This window comes from Ovis canadensis, chromosome 19 (assembly GCF_042477335.2).
Source record: "Ovis canadensis isolate MfBH-ARS-UI-01 breed Bighorn chromosome 19, ARS-UI_OviCan_v2, whole genome shotgun sequence".
In the NCBI taxonomy this organism is placed as follows: Eukaryota; Metazoa; Chordata; class Mammalia; order Artiodactyla; family Bovidae; genus Ovis; species Ovis canadensis.
The window spans coordinates 62,437,559-62,456,988 of record NC_091263.1 but is presented as its reverse complement, the minus strand read 5'-3'; the positions used below and the strand labels follow the sequence as shown (position 1 = coordinate 62,456,988).

General features: G+C 52.2%; 1 protein-coding gene and 1 pseudogene across 5 annotated transcripts in view; both read left to right on the top strand.

The window, feature by feature from the left end:
• The window catches only part of PRKCD (protein kinase C delta), a 37,217-nt gene extending 18,204 nt beyond the window's left edge, over nucleotides 1-19,013 (top strand). The window contains exons 4-20 of one of the 5 annotated variants that reach the window (XR_011250823.1): nucleotides 1,027-1,226; nucleotides 2,512-2,572; nucleotides 2,738-2,900; nucleotides 3,000-3,031; nucleotides 4,168-4,253; nucleotides 4,508-4,637; nucleotides 5,220-5,311; nucleotides 5,988-6,081; nucleotides 6,267-6,364; nucleotides 6,531-6,704; nucleotides 7,005-7,096; nucleotides 7,669-7,731; nucleotides 8,503-8,641; nucleotides 8,792-8,980; nucleotides 9,578-9,706; nucleotides 12,145-12,386; nucleotides 16,931-19,013. Coding sequence is in view for 2 of the 5 variants with exons in the window: in XM_069561597.1 (XP_069417698.1) it covers nucleotides 1,027-1,226; nucleotides 2,512-2,572; nucleotides 2,738-2,900; nucleotides 3,000-3,031; nucleotides 4,168-4,253; nucleotides 4,508-4,637; nucleotides 5,220-5,320; nucleotides 5,988-6,081; nucleotides 6,267-6,364; nucleotides 6,531-6,704; nucleotides 7,005-7,096; nucleotides 7,669-7,731; nucleotides 8,503-8,641; nucleotides 8,792-8,980; nucleotides 9,578-9,706; nucleotides 12,145-12,303 (1,910 nt within the window). In the remaining 3 variants the exon portion in view is untranslated. Of the gene's footprint in view, nucleotides 1-1,026; nucleotides 1,227-2,511; nucleotides 2,573-2,737; nucleotides 2,901-2,999; nucleotides 3,032-4,167; nucleotides 4,254-4,507; nucleotides 4,638-5,219; nucleotides 5,321-5,987; nucleotides 6,082-6,266; nucleotides 6,365-6,530; nucleotides 6,705-7,004; nucleotides 7,097-7,668; nucleotides 7,732-8,502; nucleotides 8,642-8,791; nucleotides 9,491-9,577; nucleotides 9,707-12,144; nucleotides 12,866-16,930 lie in introns of those variants that run through there. The other 4 variants (XR_011250822.1, XR_011250824.1, XM_069561597.1 and 1 more) reach the window with 4 other exon arrangements.
• Nucleotides 17,832-18,341, top strand: LOC138424518 (PRELI domain containing protein 3B pseudogene; annotated as a pseudogene).
• Nucleotides 19,014-19,430: the final 417 nt, after the last annotated feature.

The window sequence follows — 19,430 nt, the reverse complement described above, 5'->3', positions numbered from 1 at the left end:
TGTGTTGTTCTCCTAGAACCTTTGAGGGATCCTTCTCTTCCTTGTCTCATCTCCCTGCCCAGCTCACCTGGCAGTGCAGGACGGTAGAGACTACCCACTTGCCTATAGGACCTCCTGCACTGGCTATACGGAACCTTCTCTGGGGCCCAGGGCTTCTGGTTCCTCCCCATTTGTTGTTTTGCCCAAGAATGGGCTCCTTGCAGGAGCTCCATGTGTCCATCTGTGCCAGGCCTTGTGCTGGGAACAGAGGACAATGCCATGCTTCAAGGCTGACCAGGTTCTGCCCTCATGGGGCTCACAGTCAGGTGGGGGAGCCAGACAGTGAATCCTGTGATAGGGAAATCCAGACGAGGTCCCATCCCAGGCTGCAGTGAGGGAGGGCTTCCTGGAAGAAGCAAACATCTCACATCATTCCTGCTTGCTTCTGTCCTTGCCTGGTGAACCCTTGTCATCCTTTAGGTCTCAGCTGAGCTGTCCCTTCCTTTAGGAAGCCTTCCCTGACTCTTAGGCTGAGGCAGGCCACCTGACCATGGGTAGGTCTAGACCCACTGACATTGCCCTCTTCAGTCTCATCACAGCTACGATTTAATATTCACTTGAGGGGTGAATGGATTCATGTCTCTGCCTAGGACTGGGGCTCTAGGACGGGCACCATGTTCTTTGCCTCCAGTATCCTGTCTGGCATGTGGGAGCCTGCAGCAGTGTTCACTGAGTAAATGCGTAAGGGAAGGTGACATCTAAGAGGGGCTGGAGGAAGAGGGTCACAGGAGAAGGAAGTAGCAAGAACAGGCTCAGGGAGGAACCTGCTGGGGGTGCCCTCATGGAACGGCCGGTGTTTTTCTGTTCTGGAACAGATCGTGAGTGAGAGGGTGAGGCGTGCAGAGCACAGTTGTGAGGGCTGAGGGATGGGGACCTGGGCCCTCGGGGAAAGAGCAGGCAGATTCCACAGGATGGAAGGCCATGGGGAGGTCAGGGAGGGAGGGACAGAGGGGCCTAGCCCTACCTCGCCTGCCTGGCCCGTTGCAGAGCGCGGGAAGACACTGGTGCAGAAGAAGCCCACCATGTACCCTGAGTGGAAGTCCACGTTCGATGCTCACATCTATGAGGGCCGCGTTATCCAGATAGTGCTGATGCGAGCCGCTGAGGAGCCAATGTCCGAGGTGACGGTGGGTGTGTCAGTGCTAGCCGAACGCTGCAAGAAGAACAATGGCAAGGCCGAGTTCTGGGTGAGGGGCGCAGCCACGGGCACACAACGTGGGAGGGCAAAGGGAGCGGGGATGGCCAAGGGCACCCCAGGCTCTGGCCACCAACAACCTGGGTTTGAATCCTGGTCCTGCGAGTCATCAAATCCTTAGCTTCTCTGAGTCCGTTTCTGAATCTTTAAAAGAAGAACCTGCTAAAGAGACCTACCTTGGGGTCGATTGTTCTAAGGAATGGAAAGCTGAAGGTGAAGGGCTTACTGCAGCACCTGGCCCTTAGGCAGCTCTCAAGAGAGCCCTCCTATTGTTGTGGCTGATTTTTTTTCCCTTTTAATTTTGCAAAGGCAGGATGTACAGAGTTAAACATCTCAAGCTGTACAAAAGGGCAGCTCTGGCCCCAACACCAGGCCCCAGTCCCCACTTCCCAGAGACCCCCAGTGTTCCCAGTTCTGTTTGGAGTCTTCGCAGATATTCCAGGCCCGGGCAGGCACTGGGGAACACCAGTTACGATCTTCCACAGCAAAGGGGTGGGGAGCAGGATCATAGCCTGCCACTCACCTGCCCAAACCTGGACTTTGCACCCACATGTGGCCATGTGTCCCTTGTGACCACAGGATACCCATGCTGGCAGAGCATCCCTACCCCCTGGGGTTACATGTGGGCTTCTGTAGCCAAGATGCACCCCCCACCCCCCCAGGAAAGACCCTGTGACCATGGAGACTCTGCTCAGCCTCCTGTGAGGGGTGAAGGAACTGGCCAGGACAGAGGTTGACCTGGGGCTGCACCCAGTCTTGAATAATCAGGCAGAGACACCTCATGTGTCTGTCCAGTACCCCAGTGGACACAGTCGGGCTCCAGGCCCTGGGTCTGGGGAAGCTGAGGGTCCTGTCCTAAGGACCAGCCAGTCTGTGTGAGGAGACTGGCCACAGAGAGAGAGAGACCAGCAGCCCATTTCAATGTGCGTGTGCCTATGTATGTCTGGGGGGTGGGGAGGGGTACCTACATTCTAAGATCCTTCTGAAGGGGGTGGCCAGGGTTGAAGGTGGGGAGTTTCCCTTCCCACTCTGTTCCCAGGGCCATGTGGCCAAGCTGGGTGTGGGCTGGATCCTTTCACTTCCCCAAATGTAATAATACCCCAGGATGAGGGGTGGGGGCGGGGCTCAGGGGTGGGGCCCTGCCCACTCTGGGCAGACAGGTGGCCAACCGGAGGCCAGGACTCCCTGGGCCTTGAGGGACCAACCATGGGGGCGGGTTCTGAGTCTGACTTGGCCCAGGCCCGCCCTCATTGACTCCCTCACCCTCACCCCTGCAGCTGGACTTGCAACCCCAGGCCAAGGTGTTGATGTCAGTGCAGTATTTCCTGGAAGACATAGGTAAGCCCCTCCCTACCTGGGCTAGAGGTGGAGGTTCAGAGGCCAGATGGAGGTTTAGGGAAGCAGCCTCCATCAGTGGTCTGTCTGGGACTGCTCTGGGAGGGACTGAAAGGGTACGGCCCCTCCCAAGGGCCAGGGTTGACTTCTCTGCTCACTGGCCCCCAGATTGCAAGCAGTCTATGCGGAGTGAAGACGAGGCCAAGTTCCCAACAATGAACCGCCGTGGAGCTATCAAACAAGCCAAAATTCACTACATCAGACACCACGAGTTCATCGCCACCTTCTTTGGGCAGCCCACGTTCTGCTCCGTGTGCAGAGAGTTTGTTTGGTGAGACTGGTTGTGCCCACCAGGGTGGGGCAGCGGGAGAGGAGGGCCCCCATCCCTGGCCTTCCCCACACTCACCTAGACTGGTCACTTGCCTTTCAGGGGTCTCAACAAGCAAGGCTACAAGTGCAGGCGTAAGTGTCTCCGTGGCCCAGTGTGTATGCGCATGTGTGTACACGTGTGTGCCTGCGTGCATTCACAGCAAAGTCTGTGTCCCTGTGTTGGGATGGTGTGTTTGCAAGAAGCCTGTGTGTGTGTTTGCGTGTGTGGTGTTCCAGGCGGGTGGGCGTGTGTGGATGATAACTGCATCAGTGAGTGCCAGAGCTGGAGTGTCTCTTTCCAGCGTTTCCTGTTGAGTGATGTCACCTTGGTGACCTTAAAGAGGCCCCAGTGGAGTATGCACACAGAACCCGCCAGCACTGCACATCAGGGCTCTTTCCCCGCAGAGAGGCTATCAGAGCTTTGCCAGTGCGTCCCTGGCTACACATGTGCTCCTGTTTAGACCTGTGTGCATCTGGGTACACACATAACCAGCACACCATGGCGGTGCATGCACAAGGTGGTGTGGGCCACTGGTGGTGAGCAGAGGCTCCAGAGCCAGCCTGCCTGGGTCTGAACCCCGGCTCCGCCACTTCCTTGCTGTCAGACCTTAGGCACAGTTACTAACCTCTCTGTGTCTCAGTTTCCTCATCTGTGAAATGGGGATAATAGAGTCATTGTGAAGACCAAATGGGGTAAAATACATAAAGCTGTGTTCTGTGAGTGGTGCACTGTAAGCATTCTATGTAAGTCTTGTCCTGACTACCCTGCTGTGTATGTGTGCCCGAGGGTGTCTGTGTAGGGGTGCATCTGTGTATGTGTGTGTCAGTGTGTGTGTTGGCGGGGGTGGGTTGGAGGGTGAGAGAGCTTCGGAGCTGGATGCTGTCCTGGGCCACAACAAGGACTCCCCTGCCTCCTCCTCTCAGTGCCATTCCCCACCCCATCCTTCACTTCTGCCCCACCCCCTGCCCACCGAGACTCCTTGAGCCTTCCGTAATCTCTGAGGCCTCCCCACCCCAGATCAGCCTGTCCTCCTTGCCCCATCCTTCCCAGGGAGGAGAGAAAAATCAAGCTCCAGCGGGGGCCGAGGCCTCTGTGGAGTGAGGGTGTGGGTGGTCTGGGAGAACGGTGGCTTTGTGTAGAGGGCAGGACTGGGCCGGCGGGCGCCAGCTCACAGACTCTGCCCCTCCTGGGCCTTCCCGTCTCCCTCCTGGGCCTGTGCCTCCTCAAGAATGTAACGCTGCCATCCACAAGAAATGCATCGACAAGATCATCGGCCGGTGTACAGGCACTGCAGCCAACAGCCGGGACACCATAGTGAGGCTGGACCCAGGGCGGCGGTGGGGGGGTCGGGGGGATCCGAGCTGTCCCCACCCCTTCCCTATTGGGTCACCCTTCCTCTCTGTTTTCCTTCATCCTTCCTTCTGGGTTGACCCCTGGGATCCCTGGATTTCCTATTCCCCATGGGGCCCTCTTGGGAAATCTACCATGTGTGGGGTTGGGGAGAGTTAGGGGATAAGGAAGGGGCTGGAGCTGGCATGTGACCTTTGACCCGTGACTCTGCATCCCAGTTCCAGAAAGAACGTTTCAACATCGACATGCCGCACCGGTTCAAGGTGTATAACTACATGAGCCCCACCTTCTGTGACCACTGTGGCAGCCTGCTCTGGGGGCTGGTGAAGCAGGGGTTAAAGTGTGAAGGTGCATGCCGGTGGGGGTGGGGGTGGGGGTGGGAGGGGAGGGCCCACCCTACCCAGACCCTGGAGACCATGACCAACTAAGGTTGCCATTGCTCCCTCACTTGGGGAATCTCACGGGGGTGAGGCCTCCTGGCCCCTCCCCACTGGCCCAACCGACTACCCTTTACTGCTATGAGACCATCAGAAGGTGGCCCCACGGCTCTAAGCTCCATGTCTTCAATTATAAAACGGGGCTTAGAGTTGAGTTGGCCCCAGTCACTGAGGAGAATGGTGCAGAAGGTGCTCAATTGGAGGGGCCTGTCTCGGCAGCTTAAAACATGCTCCTCACTGGCCCTCTCCCCAACCTCCAGCTTCACAGTAGCAAGAGACCTCTGGAAGAAAAGGGACTTCTCTAGCTTGTCCCAGACATTTGTTTTGCATTTTTTAAGTAAGAAAAGATTTGTGGTGATGATTTCAGACACATCTTTTTCTAAAGGCAGGAAACCCAACAGACCCTGCCCTCCTTTCTCCTCCGTCCCTCCCCGCCCTACTGGCTGCCAGCCTGGGCCAGAGCCCTGATGATCTGCTTCTCTTCCCACCACAGACTGTGGCATGAATGTGCATCACAAGTGCCAGATGAAAGTGGCCAACCTCTGTGGCATCAACCAGAAGCTCTTGGCCGAGGCCTTGAACCAAGTTAGTCAGGTGGGCAGGCACTGTGGGGAGCAGGGGGTCTTGGGGTTGGGACCAGTCCAGGCTCATGCTCACTCCTGGGGGGTGAACTGCAGTGAGGGGCATTTATACCAAAGACCCCACTTCTGGAAGATCCATTTCAAGGTCTGGTCATTAGAAAGTGGTGGGCTTGTTCTCCTAAGATATTAGTTATTCAAGCAGTGCTCTGAGGGTGAACCTGGAGGACTGCAAGTTTGGAACTCTTGGAACTAAAGCCTTTATATGTTTGTGTTTTGTGTGTGTGTGTGTTTGGGTATGTGGGTGGAGCTTGAAGAATGTCACAAAACTTTAAAATTGTAGAATCTATCACAAGTGAAGGGAAACAACAACAACAAAGTTCTATTAAGTGGTTGGGCGCGTAGGATTCAATTCCCAAAACTTTTGTTTGTAACCAGTGCCTTTCAGACCTCCAAGGCATCTCTGTGCTAGAAGTGTGTGTATGTGTGTCTCTGTGTGTACTCTCTCGCACATGTGTACGTGCACATGCACCACCTAGGGGTCCTGGGCTCTGCCCCTCGCTGTCCCCCATTGGTATTGAGGGTGGAGTTATGGATGGTTGGGGTCCTTCCTCTGAGTTGGGAGTTCTGACCATGCTATGACCTCTGGGCGCCTCCCCCCCAACCCCCACCCCCTCCTCCAGAGATCTTTAAAGAAGGAAACAGAGACCCAAGACACTGTTGGGATCTACCAGAATTTTGAGAAGAAGCCAGGAGTCTCTGGAGATGATCTTGCAGGTAAAGCTATGCCCATGCCTTCCAAGAAAGCCCCTCCCCTCCCCCACCAGCATGGGGTCCTGTCCCCCACACAGTCGAACGCACCTGTAGAGGAGGCCTCTCTGCTGGGAGGGATCCAGCAGGGCAGGGCCACCCTCTGGGCCTCCGGGCAGAGACCAGAGTCGGAAGCGGCTATGTCTTGGCAGAAACTGGGACCTACGGCAAGATCTGGGAGAGCAGCACCAAGTGTAGCATTGACAACTTCACCTTCATCAAGGTCCTGGGCAAAGGCAGCTTTGGGAAGGTGAGGGCCCCATGGCCTCAGGGTAGGCAGCCTGAGCCACCTGAGCCCAGAATCTTGGGGACACCTCCTTCCCACCCTCTCTGTCTGCTTCCCGGTTGGGTGGGGCCATGCACCCTGGGCTTGGTTCTGGCCCTCCCCTGCTCAGCACCCCTCTTACATCCATCAGGTGCTGCTCGCAGAGCTGAAGGGCAAAAAGGAATTCTTCGCCATCAAGGCTCTCAAGAAAGACGTGGTCTTGATCGATGACGACGTGGAGTGCACCATGGTGGAGAAGCGGGTGCTGGCGCTCGCCGGGGATCATCCGTTTCTCACCCACCTCTTCTGCACCTTCCAGACCAAGGTGCCTGGCCCACCCACTGTCAGTGCCCCTGGCCCACAGCCCTCCTCAGTTGCTCAGGTCAGGGTCGTATCTCCCGTTGAGACTCGCCAGAACAGGATCCCTTCTTCTTCCTCAGATCCCTGAAGGCAGGGCTGAGATCGCCCATCCTCAGATGTCTCAGGGCAGGGCCATTCTTCCCCCTGCAGGTCCCTCAGGGCAGAGTTGTTCCCTGCTTCCTGTTAGGGCCTGCCCCTGGTGATCCTGTCAGGGTGCCCCCCTTCGCTTTCTGTCCCCCTGGTCACCATCCTCTCGCCCCTGCAGGACCACCTGTTCTTTGTGATGGAGTTCCTCAATGGGGGCGACCTGATGTACCACATCCAGGACAAAGGCCGCTTCGAGCTCTCCCGTGCCACGTATGCGAGGCCCCATGAGGGGAAGAGCCCTCTGCCTGCCTGCCTTCCATTCCTTCTCTTCGCCCCCTGGAGAAGCTAGCCTGGGCTGGAGATGGGGTTGGAGAGACTTGGGGTGGCCTGGGCCATCCCCTGCCCAGTGTGGGAAGCCAGGGGTGGTGGGTGAGCTGTGGCTGGGAACCCAACCTGGTCATATGCCAGATCCTGTCCCCTCCTTGGGCCTCAGCCAGGTGGGTGATCTTATTCAATGCAGGACCCAGATGGGTGGCTCCTTAAACCTGCATGCATCGCTAAACTGTGTGTGTGCACATAGGCCTATCTGTATAAACACATAGACTCTTAAGACAGAGGATAGTCTCCTTTGGAGCTTTTTCCTTCTTAATTTTCTTTCCTGTCTTGGCTACCAGCCGCTACTTGCCTGACACTAGATGCACTTGATGAGGCCCAGGTTGTCTGTGAAGTTATGCACAGCATTTCCTGTCCCTGGGGGTACAGAAGAAGACCTAGGGAGAAGCAGGGGCTGCTCACAGAAATCTCAGGACACCGTATATGTGTGTGTGTGTTGTCTCATCCAGGTTTTATGCAGCTGAGATAGTCTGTGGACTACAGTTTCTGCACCAGAAAGGGATCATTTACAGGTGCGGGGTTTGGGAGATGGGGGGGTGTTTAGGAGGGGAGGCCCCAACCACATCATATCCTCTGAAGTGCTCTGAATGGGGCCCAGTCCAGCTTTGGTCCCCTCTCTGCATGGAGTTGGTCTTTTAGTTGGGTATTTGCCTAAACCACCTACTCCATTGCTAGAATTCCTTGTGGCCCCTTAGCTGAGGCTAGCACAGCTCCAGGGACTGGGAAATCCCCAGGCATACTCGATGCCAGTCAGGGAGCACAGCACTGACTGGTATGATGTCTCTCTCCCTATGGTGTCTCCCTGTAAAGCCCCTCTAAAGCCCTATCCAAGCACTCTGAACTTCCACCCATAGGGACTGGTTTCATAAATTCTCACCCAACAAACAACAGTCCTGTCCTGCTGTTAATATGTATCCATGCCAAAGGAAGAGGCCGGGCTCTGTGCTGTTGTGGATGATGCCAGGGGATGTCATCAATTGGGAAACCAGTCCATGGGACAGTGTGTACTGAGTACTAGGGTCCAGACTTTAAAAGGTGGTGTGCGATGCACATTATAACATGCTGTCCATGCCTAGACTCAGTCTAGGCAAGTAGGATGGTGTGTGTCAAACGCAGTAGCCAGCTTGCAGGAAGCACTTATATTTAGCACTTCTTTGCCCTCCTCTTCCTCATTCCCCCCTCCCTGCGGGGGAATGCTAGACTGACAGTGGGGACATGGGAGGGAGCTGCCTGGAGGAGGGGAGTGGGCCCTAATAACTCCTTCTCCTGTCCTTTCCCCTCAGGGACCTCAAGCTGGACAATGTGTTGCTGGACCACAGCGGCCACATCAAGATTGCCGACTTCGGCATGTGCAAGGAGAACATGTCCGGGGACAAACAGGCCAGCACCTTCTGCGGCACCCCTGACTACATCGCCCCCGAGGTGAGTGGCACCCTCCCCGCCCCGGCCAACACCTTGCCTCCACAGGGTGGGCGTGACTTGTGATGTCTGGGCTGCCACTCGGGGGATGAGGAGATCCCCCCGGACTTGTGTTCCGGAGCCCCTTCAGCTCCCACACTTTGTCTGCTCCAGATCCTGCAGGGCCTAAAATACTCGTTCTCTGTGGACTGGTGGTCCTTCGGAGTCCTTCTCTACGAGATGCTCATTGGTCAGTCCCCCTTCCATGGTGATGATGAGGACGAGCTCTTCGAGTCCATCCGTTTGGACTCACCGTACTATCCTCGCTGGATCACCAGGGAGTCCAAGGACATCCTGGAGAAGGTGGGAGGCCCTGGGCGGGGCTGGCCTGGGGGGGCTGGCAGATACCAGGTCTCAGGAGTGCCAGAAGCCCCCTGTCTCAGGGATGGTGGCCTCGCTGATGCTCTGGTCCTCACCCACCCGGGGGAGTCACCCTCCTGCTGCGATCCCAGGACCTCCCGTCTGGGTTCCCTGCACTGAGTCAGTCTGGCATGGCAGTGACAAGATTGGGGTCAGGGGATAGACGGACCCTAGGCTAAACTCTGAGTCTGTCTCCTTATCTACAAAATGAAGCTAGGAGAGAACCTTTCTCACAGACTTCTGGGTGGGGGGAAACATAAATTTGTGATGCTCAGGCCTGTGCCAGGCAGACAGTAAACACTCAGTAAATGACCACTGCTTTTACTCACAAATCCCACCCTCTGAGAGTCCCAGCAGCCCCCATCCATGCAGACTCGGGAGAAGAGACAAGAGAGGATTCCTCCACCCCAGAGGCTCTGGGGTGTGATGCCGGGCTGAGCCAGACTGGCCCAGGTACCCCTGGGCCTGCTTGGGGGTTTTCTGAGGAACCCATTTCCTGTAGCCCTTGGGTGCTAACCAGGTTCCTTTGCTGGGTTGCAGCTGCTTGAACGGGATGTAAGCAAGAGGCTGGGAGTGACAGGGAACATCAAAATCCACCCCTTCTTCAAGACCATCAACTGGGTTCTGCTGGAGAAACGTGCAGTGGAGCCACCCTTCAAGCCCAGAGTGGTATGTAATCCTACTCCGGTGGGGCTGCCACTCCACATTGCCCCTACTGCCTTCCCGGGTGCGCTCCTCCTGCTTTGCCCTTCCTCCCTCCTGCCTCATTTCCATGCTCTCCTCCTCTCCCTTCTGATGAATCCGCTTTCCCAGCCCTTCTGGCAGGCTGAGTCACAGTCTCTACCTCTGTGTTCTCATGGTCTCTTCTCAGTCAGTCAGTCATTCAACAAACATTTGGTAACAGTGGATCCAGCACCCTTTACCATGCATTCTCTTTTATTTATTTATTTATTTATGGCTACACTGAGTCTTCATTGCGTCATGCAGGCTTTCTCTAGTTGCAGCAACCCGGGGCTGCTCTTTGTTGTGGTGTGTGGGCTTTTCGTAGTGGTGGCTTCTTGCTGCGAAGCACAGGCTCCAGGCACACAGACTTCAGTAGCTGTGGTGCACGGGCTTGGTTGCTCTGAGGCATTGTGGAATCTTTCCAGACTAGGGATTGAACCCATGTCCCCTGCCCTGGCAGGTGGATTTTTATCCACTGCGCCACCAGGGAAATCCAACCATACATTCTTTAACACCCACTGTGTGCAGGGGAGTATGCTTTGGTAATCAGAGTTAAGGCCTCCCTCCCTCCATCTATCCATCCACCCAGTCAATCCATTTTGCAATAAATATAGAAAATGCTGAGTGCCTTCTGAGTGCAGAGCACTGAGCTGGGCTGCATGCACAGCAGAGTAGGAGGCCCAGTCCGAGAACTGGAGGGCCCCAGCTCTTCAGAGAGATAAGAAAGTTGCATGCCGATGATCATTTATGATAAAAGGCATCAGTATGAGAGATGTCACAAGGCCACACACAATCAGTTGCCATGAGGAGGGTCTGTCGGCAGGAGCCAGGATCCAGAGTTTGGAGTAGGTCTGAGAGGAAATGGGATGTGGGCAGGGCTGAGGAGGCCCGGCCAGGCAGGGGCCAGATGCTTTCCAGGGAAAGCAAGGTTGCTGTACACAACAGCTTAGAATCTAGAGAAGCCGCCAGGAGCGAGCAGGAGAGCAGAGGCAGGCTGGACTTCTCAGAAGTCAGACACCAAGGCCCTTCTCTGATCACAGCTCTTCCCTCCCTTCCTCTTCCTCTCCTTTGCCTCCCCTCGCTCCTTGAGGACACTGTTACCACATAGCAGCCTGTGTAACATGCTCCAGTGTTTGTGTTTTAAAACCGCAGAGAACTCCGCCGACTCCAGGGACCTAAAACTTGCTGCCTCCTGCACTGGGTACATTACTACCAGGCAAGGCAGGCTGTAGGAATATCCCACAGCCTGCGTTTAGTGTCATGCTTTTGATAGAAAGAGGGATGGACTGATTTTAAACAACACCAGGCATATGTGCTAATCAGCAGCAATCCCTCTCGGAAGGAAGAGGTAGGGGCCTGTGATGAGCTGGCCCCAAGGGGTTTCAGCACCAAGAGTTAACAGACCTGCTAGGAAACTGGCCCAAACTGCTCTGCTCTGTCAGTTTTTCAAAGAAGCCAGGAACCTGGATTTTTAAAAATTTTTTTTGGCTGCACCACACAACACATGGGATCTTACTTCCCCAACCAGGAATTGAACCCATAGTTTGGAAAGTCCCCAAAACTTGATTTTGATGTCATATTTCCTAATTTAAAAATATTGGCTCAGGAATTTCCTGGCAGTCCAATGGTTAGGACTCTGAGCTTTCACTTCCTAGGAGCCAGGTTCAATCCCTGGCTAAGCTAAGATCCCACAAGCCACGTGGTGAGGCCAAAAGAAAATTGGCTCAAATGCCGTTAAAACTCATGGCTAGTCAAAATGGTTGTACCTGCAGCTCAGTTTGGCCTGAGGGCCACCAGCTTGAGACCTCTTTCTATTACACTTTCACTGTACCCTGAGAAGCAGAGTTGGCAGATTTTTCCTGTGAACAGCCTGACAGGAAATATTGTAGGCTTTTCAGGCCAGCTAGTCTCAAAGTGGCCATAGATGTAGCCATAGACATAGCAGCATGTCAGTTAATAGGCATGGTTGTGTACTAATAAAACTTTATTTATGGATACTGAACCATTGAATTTCATTTAATTTTCACATGTCATGAAATTTTATTCTCCTTTTGTTTTTTTTCCTAAACATTTAAAAATGCAAAATCCAGTCTGAGCTGGTGGGACCTACAGAAACAGGCGGTGGAAGGGGTTTGACCCAGGGCTGTATTGCCTGCTTGGGCAAATGCCCACGTTTCCTCCTCCAGGCCCCCTGCTGGTTTCCTTCAGCCTCTTGGGTAACAGCATCTCCCTTCCAGCAGAGAGGCTCCCTTTTCTGTTCTCAATAAGGATGGCTGTGCATGGCCCAGCCCAGCAGGGATTCTGGCCCCAGGGGTGGGTCCCTGGAACTCCGGGAACCTTCGCCCTTTGAGTCCTGCTTACACACCCCTACCCTCTGCTTGCAGAAGTCACCTGGAGACTACAGCAACTTCGACCAGGAGTTCCTGAATGAGAAGCCGCGCCTCTCCTACAGTGACAAGAACCTCATCGAGTCCATGGACCAAACAGCATTTGCTGGCTTCTCCTTTGTGAACCCCAAATTTGAGAGGCTCCTGGAAAACTGAGGTTCCTGAACGTGTGCCCCAAAAGCCCATCCCAGCCCGGGAGCCTGGGTCAGCCAGCACCATCTGCCGACCCGGCAGCGCAGGTGGGGCCCACACTTCATCAGTACCTGCCTGCCCCCCACGATAAGCAACCATGCAGTTGTCGTGATTTCTGCTGCTGCCTGCCCCCCATGTCCCAGAGGGGCCTCAGCTCCTGTCCAGCTGGGCTTTCATGGTACTTCCTCTGTGAATTGTGTGTGAATTTGCTTTTCCTCTGCCCTCAGAGGGAAATTGTAAATCCTGTGTTTCATGACTTGAATGTAGTTATCTATTGAAATATATATATATTATATATATATATGCACATACATATATATATATATATAGGCTGTATATATTGCTCAGTAGAGAAAAAAATGTGGGGGACTGGTGATACGTTGATCTTTTAAAATATATATATTATATATATATGACACACACCCTTGCGACCTCCTACCCCCCTCCAAAAGAAAAAGGAGCACAAGCTGTTTGAACCACCAGGTGCTTTGATTTGTCTGTCTAAATAAACACCAAGTGGTACCAACCTGTCTGTTGGGACACATTTGTCCCAGGAAGCTGGTGGCCGCTGCTCCCGCTTCCGGCAGCTGTCTTGGACGCTAAACCTAGCTGTTAGCTGCAGATGCAGAACCCCTGGGCTTTCATGCAAATGTGTTTGTATTTATGGGTTTCCTCTGGCTCCAGAGCTGGGGGCCAAAAGCAGAACACTTTTCTGGGTGGCTGAGGGAGCCCCAGTTGTCTCTTTGGGGTGATGGGACCAGCTACAGAAAATCCATCTCAGAACAATGAGGGGCGAGCGTGGAAGAGCAGGACAGTGCAAGGCCTGGCCAGAAGACGTGAGCAAAGGTGGCGAGGCCAGCCCAGACTGGGGCGGAGAGGAGGGGAGAGGAAGGAAATACAGCTCAGACTTTAGGCAGTTGTGGATTCAAATCGCAGAGGAGGCAAAAATGTGGCTTTTCAGATGTCACTTAATCATCCAAAATCTCCGTTTCCTCATCTGTACAATGAGCCTGAGTTATTCAGTGTAACTCCTCAAGTTTGTCCCCGCCTTTGCCACAGAGGAGTCTGTGTCTGAGTTCTAGAATCTATTCCCCAGGAGCCCTGGGGACAGGGAGGGGAGCAAGGTAGGAGAAAAAGGATGAAATGCCGAGTGGCCGGGTCGGGGTCGAGAGCCTTGCCCCAGTGTGCCCTGGTGCAGCCAGGAAACTGGGGGTGGCCGCTGCCCCCCAAGCCTGCAGGTCTCTGTCCCCACCACCTCTTGCCTGCTCTCGGCTTCCTGTTTCTTCCTGTCTGTCTCTCTTGGGGCACAAGCCTTGGGGAGGGTCCGCCCTCCAGCCCTTCAGGTCAAGCCCCCCGAGCTCTCATCCCTGGTGGTAGGTGAGGTGCCCCCAGAGCCTGATTGGCTGGCCCTGGCAGCCAAGCAGGTGGCTTCCAGCGAGTTCATTTTTCTGAGCTGAGGTGCAAGTTTCCACAGCTAGAGAGGAGTCTGATGTTGAGGGGGGCTGGTGCTGGCCAGGGGAGGGGGCTGGGGGTGTCAAACCTTCCCTGGAGAGACCAAGTGTCCCCTTCCCCTCTCCCCGCCTGCCATCTTCTCAGGAAACGCTTGAATCCTTGCTCTGCATCCAGAAGTGGGGCTTTGTCCCCTTGGGCTGACAGTCAGGTTGGGGAGACACTGGGTGACACGGGCTGTGCTGGGGCACACTGGGGCCGTGAGAGCCCAGAGAAGGAGCCTGGGGACCCCTGTTCCCCACCTCTGCTGCCCAGGCCCCAGAAAGCCTTGGGTTGGTCCATTAGAACAGAAATACAGTTGGTGTGTGAATTCAGAGCCTCTCGCCATCTTTCTGCAGCTCCAAGGTGGGGCCATGCACCCAGACGTCATTTCCTCCAGCGTGGGCTGGGGGAATAAGTAGTTTTTCGGCCAGGGGCAGTGGAGGGTGGCAGGGAGAATGGGAGTGTGCGTTTAGTCCGCCACACACACACTGAAACTGCCATGAGTTTCTTCGGTGGGCCTCAGTTCCTCATCTGTAAAAGGGCACCATTACTCCCTGCTGCCTCGTGGAGCTCCTGGCTCTGAGGGACCCCTTGGAGACTGACGCCGAGTACCCGGTGGTCCTGGGCGAAGCCTAAGAGAGAGAAGAGCAAGCTACAGAGATGCTGCAAAACTGCCTGCAAAGCCATGCAGCTCCAGACCTGTTCCCAGAGTTGAGTAGGCACCAGGCCTGCCTGGTGGCCCAGGAAATGCCTGTAGTGGCTGGGCCCAGAGTCACACTTTCACTGGGATCAGGGGTCTGGAAACAGGCAGACAGCCCTCCACTTGCCAAGTAGGTTTGCTGGCAGAGCAGCAAGCTCCGGTGCCACCTCAAATGTGTAGCAGGCCTCACCCTCGTGCCAAGCGGACTAACACAGATGCAGGAGGTCCTGGGGGCAGGGGCAGGAGCAGGGCTCTGCTGTCACATGCCCCTGGTTTCAAACCCTGCACGTCCCTAGTTGTGTGACCTCAGTATGTGACAGCCTCCTGGAGCTCCAATTTCCTTTACTGTAAATTGGGGATAGAGGCAGACTGCGTTTTGTTGTGCTTCACTTTCGTGTGCTCTGCAGACATCATGCTCTTTACAAATATAAAATCTGTGGCAACCGTGCATGGAGCAAGTTGATCAGTGCTGTTTCTCCAATGGCAGTTGCTCACTTTGTGTTTCTGTGTCACATTTTGGTGATTTTCTGGATGTTTCAGATTTTTAGGTAATTATTATATCTGTCATGGTGATCAGTGATCTCTGATGTTACTATCGTAATTGTTTTGCAGTACCGCAAACTGCACCCATATAAGAACTTAACCCGTAAATGCTATGTGTATTCTGACTGCTCCACTGACTGGCTGTTCCCCCATCTCTCTTCCTTTCCTTGGCCTCCCTATTCTCTGAGACACAACAGTATTGTGTTTTCTTTTTTAACATGTTTTCTTTTAAAAAAATATTTATTATTTATTTTTGGCTGCGTTGGGTCTTAGTTGCAACACCGAGGATAGTTTTTTGCATTGCATGGGCTCAGTAGCTGTAGCATGCAGGCTTGGTTGCCCCAAGACACGTGGGATCTTAGTTCTGTGACCAGGGATCAAACCCATGTCCTCTGCATCGGAAGGCAGATTTTTCTCTACTGGACCACCAGGAAAGTCCCAAGACACAACAATTTTGAAGTTAGTCCGATTAACAACCCTTCAGCGGCTTCTACATGTTCAAGTGAAAGGAGAGAGTCGCACATTCCTTTAAATCCAAAGCTAGAAGTGATTAAGCTCAGTGAGGAAGGCATGTGGAAAGCTGAGACAGGCTGAAAGTTAGGCCTCTTTGGCCAGTTAGCCAAGTTGGGAATGTAAAGGAGTTCTTGAAGGAAATTTAAAGTGTTAATCCCATGACTGTATGAATGATAAAGTGAAACAGCCTTACTGCTGATGTAGAGAAGGTGTTAGTGGTCTGGAAAGAACATCAAACTACCCATAGCATTCCTTTGCGCCAAAGCCTAATCTAGAGTAAGGCCCTGAAAAAAAAAAAAGTAAGTGTTAGTTGCTTCCCTTGTGGCTCAGCTAGTAAAGAATCCTCCTGCAATGCGGGAGATGTGGGTTTGATCCCTGGGTTGGGAAGATCCCCTGGAGAAGGGAAAGGCTACCCACTCCAGTGTTCTGGCCTGAAGAATTCCGTGGACTGTATGGTCCATGGGGTCTCAAAGAGTCGAACATGACAGTGACTTTCACAGTCAGTAGCTCAGTCATGTCCAATTCTTTGGGACTCCATAGACTGTAGCCTGCCTGGCTCCATTGCCCATGGAATTCTTGGGTCTCCTGCATTGCAGGCAGATTCTTTACCGTCTGAGCTGCCAAGGAAACCCAGAGTAAGGTCCTCTCTTCAGATATGTGAAGGCTGAAAGAGGTGAGCAAGCTGCAGAAGAAAAGTTTGAAACTAGCAAAGGTTGGTTTACGAGGTTTTAGAAAAGACCTTTCTCCAAAGAAGTGCAAGGAGAAGTAGCAAGTGCTGCGTAGAAGCTGCAGCAAGTTATCCAGAAGAGCTAACCAAGATAATTACTCAAAGTGATTACATTAAACAACTGATTTTCACTGTAGATAAAACAGCCTTATCTTGGAAGAAAATGCCATCTAGAACATTCATAGCTAGAGAGAAGTCATTGCCTGGCCTCAAAGCTTCAAAGGACAAGCTGACTCTTGTTAGGGGCTATTGCAGCTGGTGAGCTTAAGCCAAAGCCAGTGCTCATTTACATTTACAAAAATCCTAGGGCCCTTAAGAATGATGCTAAATCTACTCTGCCTGTGCTTTGTAAATGGAACAATAAAGCTTGGATGATAGCACATCTGTTTACGACATGGTTTACTGAACACTTTAAGCATATTGTTGAAACCTGCTCAGAAAAAAAGATTCCTTTCAAAATATTACTGCTTATTGACAATGTACCTAGTCACTCAAGACTTCTGATAGGTATGTATGAGATTGATGTTGTTTTCATTCCCACTGAAACAACATCCCACCTCTGAACCAAAGAGTAATTTTGACTTTCAAGTCTTATCTTATTAAAAATTACCTTTCAGGGACTTCTCTGGTGGTACAGAGGATAAGAATCCACCTGCCAATGCAGGGGACACAGGTTCAGTCCCTGGTCCAGGAAGATTCCACAAGCTGTGGAGCAACTAAGCCCACGTGCCATGATTACTGAGTCCGTGTGCTCCGACTACTGAAGCCCGTGTACCTGGAGCCGGTGCTCCACAAGAAGAGAAGTGACTGCAGTGGGGAGCCTGTGCACCTCAGTGAAGGAGGAGCCTGGGCACACTGCAACTAGGCAACAAGGACCCAGCACAACCAAAATAAAATTTAAAAGAGAAAAAGAAACACCTTTCATAAGGCTATAGCTGCCACAGATAGTGATTTCCTCTGATGGATCTGAAAATTGAAAACCTGCTGGAAAAGATTTACCATCCTAGATGCCATGTGATCCACGGGAAGGGGTCAAAACATCAACATTAACAGGAGTTTGGAAGAATTTGATTCCAACCTTCATGGGTAACTTTGAGTGGTTCAGGATTCCACTGGAGGATGTCACTGCAGATGTGGAAATCACAGAAGCCCTAGAAGTAGAGCCTGAACACATAACTGAATTGCTGCAATTTTGCAACAAAACTTTTAACGAACGAGGGATTACTTCTTATGGACAAGCAAAGAAATTGGTTTCTTGAAACAGAATCTACTCCTGGTGAGGATGCTGTGAAGATTGTTGAAAGGATTTAGAATGCTATTACGTAAATATAGTTGATAAAGCAGTGGCAGGGCTTGAGAGAACCGACTCCAAGTTTGCAAGTTCTACTGTGAGTAAAATGCTATCAAACAGCACTGTGTACTACAGAAAAATTGCTCATAAACGGAAGAGTCATTTGATACAGCAAACTTCATTGCTGTCTTATTGTAAGACATTGCCACTAGTGCTGCCCAGACACTATGCTGGCCGCCAGTACCATGAAGATCTGGACTTCGGAGCATGACTTTGACCACCCATGGGAAACTGTTACAACAGCTGCATTTCAAACCCTTTGAACCTGAGTGTGGTTGGAGTTGATGTACTGGACAGACACATAGATCCCTCTGGAAAGTTGCACAGCCATAGACTTCTCAGCACAGAGTGGGGACTGCCTTCCATTGTGAAATCTATTATTGGTGCAGCAAGAACCAAAACATCTGTGCAAGAATATTCTGTAGTGGATCCTGTAGAGAAAACAATGGAATTTAAATCTACAAATATTTCACTTACAAATATGGTTTCAATAGATGGGAGACTTACATACAAACCACATCCTCAAGACTCAGAAAAACTATTTTGACTCATGAAGCCATAATTACCGTGAAGGAGTCAGTCTGAGCCATTACCTTGAAGGGCTGATGGCAGGTATGATATCATCAAATGCTAACAAAGGCCAAGAAGCAATGGAGTGGGTAATACATAAATGCTGAAAGTGAAGAATGGCCAGCTTCGGCAAGAGGAAGCATATGAACACCAATGGCGGCAGCAGCAGCATTTGGGGAGAAATGATAATGGAAGTTGATATGCAGCACCCAGTTCCCCAGCTCTACAAGCTGGCAGTATATTTGTTATTTAAAAAATACAACTCTATTTTAGGTAGAATTTTTTTTTTTTAAGTTGAAGAAAAGCTATGTGACTTGATCAAAGCAAAGAGGTGCAGGGTTTCTAAATAAAAGGGATCAGCTTTAAAAAAAAAAAATTGCCACAGCTTCCTCAGTCTTCAAGCCGCCAACACCTTGATCCGTCAGCGACCATCAACATTAAGGCAAGACCCTCCACCAGCAAAAAGATTATGAGCTGCTGAAGGCTCAGATGATGGCTAGCATTTTTTAGCAGTAAAGTACTATATAAGTGAGGTATGGACATTTTTTTATTTTAAAATTATTTTGTTATTATTTTACTTTTTGGCCTTGAAGCACAGTATGTGGGATCTTACTTCCACAATAAGGGATCGAACCCATGCACCCTGTAATAGAAGTGTGGCATCTTAACCACTGGACCACCAGGGAAGTCCCTGTACACTGTTTTCAGGCCGAATGCTATTGCATACTTAATAGACTACAGTATAAACACAACTTATATATGCACTGGGAAGCCAAAAACTCTGTGTGACTCATGCTTTATTTTGGTGTCCTGGAACCAAACTTGTAATATTGCCAAGTTGTGCCTGTAACTATGATTCTGCTTGTGGACTAGGATGATTTCTGTAAGTGCATCCCATGGGCTCCAGACACAGTAGATGCTTAGTAAATAGCAGCCTCTGTGACCCCATCCCCTCAAGGGGATGAAAGCTGCTTAGGACAGCAGCCTGTCAGTTGCACATTGGAACCCCTGGGCCTTCTGACCAGACTGCAGGAGGACACCTTGGCAGTTTCAGGTAAAACCTAAAATGCACCCACCCCATGAGTCAGCAGTCCCTCTCCCCAAGCAGTTACCCAAAGGAGACTCACACAGAGGCCCTAGGAAATGGACCAGGATGCCCACCACCTCATGGATTAATTGGGGAAAACCAGAAGCAA